General features: G+C 40.3%; 2 protein-coding genes across 2 annotated transcripts in view; both read right to left on the bottom strand.

The window, feature by feature from the left end:
• LOC110063180 (caveolin-1-like) overlaps positions 1-1,438 on the bottom strand; it is a 2,592-nt gene extending 1,154 nt beyond the window's left edge. Inside the window, exon 1 of the mRNA XM_020770136.2 lies at positions 780-1,438. Coding sequence (XP_020625795.1) covers positions 780-905 — 126 coding nt within the window. The 5' untranslated portion in view covers positions 906-1,438. The remainder of the gene's footprint in view (positions 1-779) is intronic.
• Positions 1,439-1,522: 84 nt separating this feature from the next.
• Positions 1,523-4,497, bottom strand: LOC110063162 (caveolin-1-like). The gene is made up of 2 exons (XM_020770116.2): positions 4,224-4,497; positions 1,523-2,307 (listed from the first exon to the last, which is right to left on the bottom strand). The coding sequence occupies exons 1-2, from the start codon at positions 4,377-4,379 to the stop codon at positions 1,957-1,959; spliced, it is 507 nt and encodes a 168-aa protein (XP_020625775.1). The 5' UTR covers positions 4,380-4,497; the 3' UTR covers positions 1,523-1,956.
• Between the last annotated feature and the right edge of the window lie 4,056 nt (positions 4,498-8,553).

Raw genomic sequence — 8,553 nt, 5'->3', positions numbered from 1 at the left:
AAAATGAGGAAAAAGCTCTTTCGTTCGTACGGGAACGCTTGCTATGCAGGCTAGTAGATTGGATGGTAGTCTGTATCTACGGGGCTACCCCAGCACTAAATTCTCCGGTACTCGATCGAGAGAGGCAATGTGAGAGCGAATAGAATGTCTTGCCCAAGATCAACAACATCATGAGAAGGGAATGTCTTTCTCGCAGGGTAACAAGCCACAAAGAGGGAAAAAAGTTACATTAATGTTACGACATTTAGGGTAACGGTTTGCTTTCCCCTTCATATATGTTTAGTTATTAAAGCTAAAGGTGTATTAGTTTAAAATGTAACTCACCGATATTACTGTAAACACGGATTCTTAGATTTATAAAAAAGCCATGGTTAAAAGCCTTAACACGATGATTTAAAACAATTTTCCAGACTTATTTTTCTTGTAAATTAATTGTTGGTTTAGATATGAGATACACCCAAGTCCATTATCTATAGATACTTGTCGATACTTAGGTTCTCATCGAAGCGACCCGACAAAGCGTTATCTATGTTTAGAGAACCACTTGCACTCAATCGGATAAAAAGCAAATAAAATTTGTGCAATCGTCTGTGGAAGAAACCATAACATGTGACCATTCAAACGAAAGCATCGAACGGTTGTTTTCACACGACGCGGAATCATTTGCGAGAGTTTCGCACACATGTAAGTTGATTTTTTTGAAGTTCTTTCACTTGTGTCTCTAAGAAATTAATGGATTAAATACAAAGATACATTACTATCGCGGCTTTTCTCCTTACCTTCACGTGGTCATTCATTGATGTGGGATCTCTATCGCCCATACTCATTTGGTGCCCATGTTGCGCTTCATGTTCATTGCCTTTGATCTCAACTTCAACCTCGCGTAGTTCGTCTGTCGAAGACATCTCACCGTACCGTACGTTTCTTTTTCCGGACAGAAAGCTTTCCAACACGTTAAACTATAGTAATATTGTGGTATAACAGTAAAAATAAAGCACAACTGTACGGTAAAGCTCGTCAGAGCACGTGCGTTCAAAGTAAATAGTGCGACCTGATTGGTCAGCTGTGTTTTGTACCTTGTAGTTATTCAGCTGGTTTTAAAAAGGTTTCGAAATCTACATAAATTAAAGAGCAACGAGCAATGTAATTAAATGGAGAAGTAGCGTTAATCGTTTCCTTTTTCTCTTTTCGCGTGTTTGCACGATGAGGGACACCCACGAGCACACTAGCTTGATTAATAGGAAAATGCAACAGGATCTTTGCGACGGAATTTTCAATTTTACATGTAACCCGCTAAGGCCAGGTTCAACATAATATGGTAGAGTTGTAATTAAAATACTAAAAACTTCGTTACCTGCCATTTCTTCGTTTTGTTTTGTTTTGTTTTTTTTACGGGTAAATTCTCTTCATTTGCTTTCTTACAGTTCTTATTGTTCTCGATAGGAGAAATTCGTAATCGATCAAGCCATTTTCTTTTTGACTATCCATTCCCAATTTCCACGCATTTGAGGTCGTAGCCATATTTTGAAGTCCAACCCCTTGATTACGCTTTTATTTGATCTTAAATTTATTTTCTTCTCCTTAAAATTAAAACAACGTAGATCAAGTCAATGAACCACATAAATTCTCTTTCTTGCAAGGGCGATGGAGAACGAAATTTTCGTTTAGAAATTGCTCCAGGTAAACAGGTGTTGTGGTTAGGACAAGTCGGGGGGTGATAACAACTGGAATACATTGCCTCTATGTACCTGTTGATTCTAAAAACTAACCGAATAAAAGAAAAACGAAGGAATCTGCAGAGGGAATTGATATTTTGAGGAACATTAGATTAGAAAGGTCCCGCTTAAGTGTTTTTTTTTTTCCGCTCAGTTCTAGAATCTATGGGCAGTTACATCCTGATTACTACATATACAGTATGCACTTGGATCATATAGCGTGACATGAAAAGAAATGCCATCACGCCGTGAAAGGTTTGTTTTCATGAGACAACTTCATTCCACTGAATATCTTCCCTACAGACTCGAAAAACGGGTCAAAGAAAGTGCGAACACACAGACTGAAGAGCTGCCCAAGGCACTGAAGCTCGATGATATAGGCCCGCAGGCAAGGCATGATGCACCATATGTAGTCAAAACTGAGACAAGCGAAGTAGATTCCACACATGATGGCTGTAGGTACGCCGCAGATGGCAGTGATGATCCGGTAGCACCAGTACTTGGTGGCTACAAAAGTACTGAAGCTGGCTCGCCACACACCATCGATACTGTGAGAACCGTCCGGCTCAGCGAACACATCTTGAAAGAAAACCTGTATGGAGTAATAAAAACCTGTGAATGACCTGTGAATGTATTTTGGTCCCCTTCTGACCCATTCCCAATCGTCTTGCTGCGCCTTTCAATAACATGCGAACTCTAAAATACAAAGCTCAACCGACAAATGCGTTTTTCGCTATAACAAGCGACCGTCAATCAAATGTTCTGCGGCTCCTCCCAGCTTCCGACTACTGCCAAGCACTGTTTCGTTGTCTGAACTGTGCGTAACGATTTGATTACCCCGCGTTCGGCAGTAGTCGGAAGCTGGGAGGGGCCGCCGAACATTTGACTAGCGAAAAACGCATTCGTCGCTTGAACTTTGAATTTTAGAGTTCGCATGTTATTGAAAGGCGCAGTAATAGCAATTTTCCTAGAAGCGCGTGCTCCTCTCCCAAAAAGCGGCTGGTAATCAACACTTTTAAATTATTACTCTTATCAGGAGTATAGTCTTAATATAATCAAGCTTAGAGAAAGAGGAGTGCCTCCTTTTTCTCGGATCTCTCAGAGTTAGTCGAAACGCACGCGCGCGTGTGTAAAAATAACGGCCCCGGGTGCTCGCCAACTTTTTGACTAGCCATGAGATATAATGTGGGAAATTTCGAAGCCTATAAAAAGTTTTCTTGGTCCAGGAAATTAATGCCGTTCGTTGTAGATGCTCCTTGAAGCGCTAGAAGAATTTTCGATATCTGCTACCTGTATGGGCTCAGTGATTTTTGTGGCTATTGTTGCTTAGCAACAGTATCCACTAAACTGTCGCTTCCAGTGGTTCGGGAAATGTTCGAGACATCTCGATACCTCGGAAATCTACTATCGGTGCAATTCGATAAGTAATCGGATGGATAATTAATCGGATTTTAATTAGTGTAGTTAGTCATTGTTCCTGAAAAGCCCCATTGGGGAGGCAAAGTATGCATGTATGTATATATGTATCATCTCGATACGTCGGAAATCCACTGTCGGCGCACTTCGATAAGACTTTAAGTCGATAAGTCGCTTCAACCTCGCTCTCGTTCAAAGACGGAAATTCAACTAGCCTGCGTAACCGGTGGAATTCACGAGCGAGTAATTTTGGCAGTGAAGCCGCCATTTCAATTCCGCGAGGAAATAAAATTTATTTCCGTGAGGAAATTCGCGAGCGGCAAATCACCAATCTGGAAAAAGAGTTATTTTTTGTTGTCTTTTTTCCGACATTATAATTAATTACTCCAACAAATAGATATCCGTGGTCAATTCTACAGATGTGCAATTTTTTTTTCTGTATTTAACCGTCAAGAAGCCTGCTCACATTCTACGTTTCTCTAGTTAAAAGGGCTTTTGTTCCGGTTTTGTTATATTTTTCGCTTGAATTTCCCTGATACAAGGGATTGAAACATTCTTATCTTGCGAAGAATGCAAAGCGTTTCACAGCAGGGAGGCGAAAAGAGAAATCATATACTTCTGTACCTCTTTAGAACAGGATCAAGTTCGTTGGCAGAAGCTTTAGCGAATTTACGGCAGTGTACAGTGTCATCTTGTCTTGAGAGGCAGCGCCCTACGAGCCGATCATACACGAGCTCCAACCGGATTTCTCGTGATCTTTTATAGCCCGGGTGGCGATGTAAACGTTGTTTCAGTCCTTCTAACAGTGCAAGAAAATTGGGAGGCAACACGAGAATTAAACATCGAATTATTCAGTGATAGGAGCTAAACACGTCACATACGAAATGCATCGAAAATGTACCTTGCTCGTCTCCGAAAAAGAAAAAAAAAATCAAAATTTAGCGCGAGTTACTGAAGGTTCAGTAGAAACTATTATGGTAGCGTCCGCGCCGCTTAAACAAAAGTCGCACAAGCCGAAGCTTGTTGTGTGAAGAATCTCCATGCATGATACCAGAGCAAATATTTTTCAAAGAGATATAGTTTGCACTTTACCTTGACATGGTCGTTCATTTTGATGGGATCCCTGTCTTTCATATCAAGTTTGTGGCCGTGGTGAAGTGATGGCGGAACATTATCACCGATCACCAAACGAGGCTTCTCCTCCTCTTGTAGTTCACCTTCGTCTGTAAGGTTTAGCTCGGAAGTCATCTTGGCACAATCAGTTCAACTCTAAAATCGGTTTTAGCAGCAAAGCTAATGAGCGTGCTTTCCGTAATTGCCTGTTGCACGGATCGATGTAAATACACGAGGTCACTTGACCTCAGGAATTCGCTTGTTTTTACAGTGCCTATTTCAAATCGTGTAAGCAGACACCATTTTATCAGTTAGTCAAAAGGTTCCCGACGGAGCGCGCCGAGCGCGGAGATCACCCCACTCCCCCTCCGTCCCTTTAGGCCCTGTCCACACTACGCTGAGGGAATTTTGAAACTGAGGTTTTACTCTGAAAACGCATCAAATGTTTTTCGTCCACACTTCGTCGGAGGAATTTCAAAACGCAACAATCAACAGTCCTTTTGGATTTGCGTTTGAGGAAAATCCTGTCTTGGAAATCACATGATTATTGTGACTTAGCATCGTTTTCGAAAAGCTCCGTTTCCAAAATGTTTTCCAACCACACGAAAACGAAAAGCCGGCGTTTTCAAATTCCTCCGGTTTAAGAGCGTTTTCGAAAAGCTCCGTTTCGTGACGGATTAGTGTGGACGGTATGCATATTTATGATCATCACCTTTTTAAACGCCTTAAAGGGACACAGTCAGCTGGCGCATGTGCCCATTAAATACCATTTCATAGCAACTTGCATATCACAGAGAGGCGATCCATACTGTTTTTAACCAAATAGGATAAAATTATATCACAGGATGAGCAAAAGCACACTCAAAAACAGGTTTTTCAGTAAACAATTGAAAATCAAGCAAAACACTGCGAACTTAAAGTTTATTTTTATTGCCTAAACAGCGTTATCTGATTTATCTTTCCTTCTGTTGTTTATATATCAACCTTCAAACCCCAAAAGTGGCGCCACTGCATTTGGTCGGGAGTACACGGTCCTTATTTTTCCTAATAACAGGTTTTTGCAACGCAAAATTTTGGGGTTTACGTGACCGGCTTCGGGGGCATGTAGGATCCCGTAGGATATTATTTCATGCATCTCTTATTCACTTTGTTGTAAGCTTTTTGTCTCAATTAAAACATATCTTGGTCCTGGCTGACCAACGCGCCCATGCCTTGACCTTTGCATGTGTTCGATCGTGTAGTGAAGGCAAAATAACCTGTTCTAGGGAACGTCCTTCCCAGAGATTTTCCCTTGGGAAGGAGGTCGGTTTCACTCCCAGAACCCCTCGGTTTTCTTTCGCTCGTTTCATTGATTCATTGATTCATTCATTTATTTATCTATCCATTTATTTATTTATTTATTTATTTATTTATTACATTTTAATGGCTAATATTTCTTATTTACAAATAGCGGAAAAAAATGAGATGATAACAGCAATAATAATGATAACAACAATAACGATGGTAATAATATTATAAAAGTGGTCCATAAAATGGTTTAAACCCCATACAAGACAGATCACCTATATTAAATACGAACCTTGTTGAATATATACACCATTGAAAGCTAAAATCAAAGTCACAATGTCCTACGAAAAAATCTTTTACATCAGTCTCTAAAACATGCGCGCACATTCCACGACATTCGAACCTATTAAGGTAGTACGTTCCACACCTCAACTTTGCATTTGCGAATGGAATGCAAAGTTGGGCCAGGTAGCACTGTAAAAAACCAACTTGCCTTAGAAATAACTCTGGCTGGAAGATCAAAGCATCAACATTGGAACACTATTTGCATCTTACGTTGACACTCTTCATGCTATAGACTTTTGTTCTTGAGCCATCGTAGTTTAACGAGGAATAAAACACAAATAGCGGTGATGTTTATCACCGCTATTTGTGTTTTATTCCTCTTTATGCTAGTCACGCGTGAACGAATGCGTGACGAGTTCAAACAGGCTCAGGGATACTCAAAACATACACTCTGTCCACCCTAACAAACACTGGGTATCGTTTTTTCACCGCGTTTTAGGTCCAGTCCACACTACGCCGGAGGAATTTCAAAATGGAGATTTCACTCTAAAAATGCATCAAATATTTGCCTTCCTTCCTTCCTTCCTTCCTTAAAAACGCAACAATCACCGGCCATTTTGGATTTGTGGTTAAGGAAAACTCGGCAGGGGAATCGAAATCACATGGTTTTCGTGACTACATCGTTTTCGATCAGAAAGCTCCGTTATAAAATGTTTTCCGTCCACACGGTAACGAAAAGCCGGCATTTTCGGATTCATCCGGTTTGAGGAGCGTTTTGGAAAAGCTCGAGCTCCGTTTTCGTAACGGATTAGTGTGGACAGTAGGCGTAACCGCAGAAACAAAGCTGCGTTTTCAAATTCTTCCGGCGTAGTACGGACGCTGCTATAGTTAACAAGATCTTATTATCTCAATCGGACCTTGGGGTTCATCACTATCGTACCTGGATGTATGGATATATACGCAATACCGAATTAAAATGCACCAGACCGCTACTTTTTCACATAGAGATAAAAGTCAACTTAAGCTTATATACACTACAGCAAATATACTTTATGTCGATGGCTCTTTCCTTGGCTACATCGCCAGCGGGTGTCTATAATTTACAGTTACAACTGCGTCCACCACCCATTGACTATTTGTTTCTAGAAAACAGCCCTATGAAAATACGCGCGCTGATTGGTTAAAAATCGTGTTTCTATAAGTCAGTGGAAACACAGAACTAGCACGAACTGTTGACGTAATGATGGCGCGAGCAAAGAGAATTTACATTTTGATGATCGAAGTAAACAAGCTATTTTTCTTTTTTTCGTCGCAGTGTTTGCTAAAAGAAATAGAAAACATGTTTTTCGTGTTTCTATCGTGTTATAGAAACACTCGCGAAAGTTTGGGAGAACCCGAAAAAGCTGTGGAAACACTCGCCTGCGGATCGTGTTCCCACAGCATTCCTCGTTCTCCCAAACTTCCACTCGTGTTTCTGTAACTCGATAGAAACACGGTACATGTTTATTATTTCTTAAATAATCATACTTTGTAACTATTACTACCATGCAAACTCAATCTGCATTGGTAACTGATACCCTGGGAATTATGCAAATGACGGTATAAGACTTTACACTTGTTCTGTGCTATCACTCTGCTCGAGGCCGCGAAAGCCAAAAGGTTGGCGACCCACCCATCACTTTATGAGTAATTTGGGCTTGATGCTGTCCTCTTTTATTTTTCGCCTGGTTTTAGGCTTGGGGAAGGCCAAAGCGATTGCCCGTATCTTATAACCCTGTCATAAATAACAATACCCAGGGTAGCATGTTACATTACTTCCACTAGCGATGCTAGAAATCTAGTTATGATCTTACCCTACACACTCAACCCATTAATAAATGTGAACAGGCCAGGACTAGCTGCCCTACACTTTTCGAATTATGACATGCTTTTCTAACCTATTAACTGAAACTCTCTACTTGTTTACTTCGGACTGAGGAAAGTTTTGGTTACGTAATTCATGCGTAGCGTATTAGAGCAAAACAAAAGACTTTTCAAGGTTGTGGACGAGAACACAAACAATAAAAAACAAACCAAAAACAATAACAACAATAAAAAAACAAGAACAAGAATAAACAAAAAAAAAAAACAAAACACAAAAACCAAAACATGCCCCCAAATAAACAAACAAAAACAAACAATAATACAACAATAAACCGACTAAAACAAACCAAAAAATGAATAAAAATCCAAACAAAGAAAGACAAAAACCCCAACCACTCCAGAAAAAAAAATCACAAAAAAAACATCAAAAACAACAACACTTAGCGCAGACCGACACTAATAAGGCTGTTATTCAGTGAATAAGCACCATTGGTGTTAAAGGCCACGCCCTCGTATTTGGAATCATTGGATGCTGTACGGAAGTACGGGGACGAATAATCCGCACACCAATTGTTACACTGCTTGTAACACTCCGTGTAACCGGAAACGAGGAAGCCAGAGTAGAAAGGATCATCACAAATCAGTAGCTGGTAGGAGAAAGAATTGCTTGTTCCAAAACCGTCCCACAATTTATAGGTGCTAGCAGCATTCCCATAGTTCTCAGCGGCCTTTATGGGCTGGTTGACTTGTCGCTTAAAGTAGATTTTTTTTTTTATATTTGTTATCTGCATGTGCTTATAGGTACAGTATTTACATTGTTACAAGAGCTAATTATTGTGTATAGGTAATATAAGTGTGATTACAAGTACCGTAT

The sequence above is a fragment of the Orbicella faveolata genome, unplaced genomic scaffold (assembly GCF_042242905.1).
Source record: "Orbicella faveolata isolate gen_17 unplaced genomic scaffold, um_ofav_v1 contig_35, whole genome shotgun sequence".
NCBI lineage: Eukaryota > Metazoa > Cnidaria > Anthozoa > Scleractinia > Merulinidae > Orbicella > Orbicella faveolata.
The sequence above is the reverse complement of the archived record's forward strand: the minus strand, read 5'-3'. Positions and strand labels throughout refer to the sequence as shown.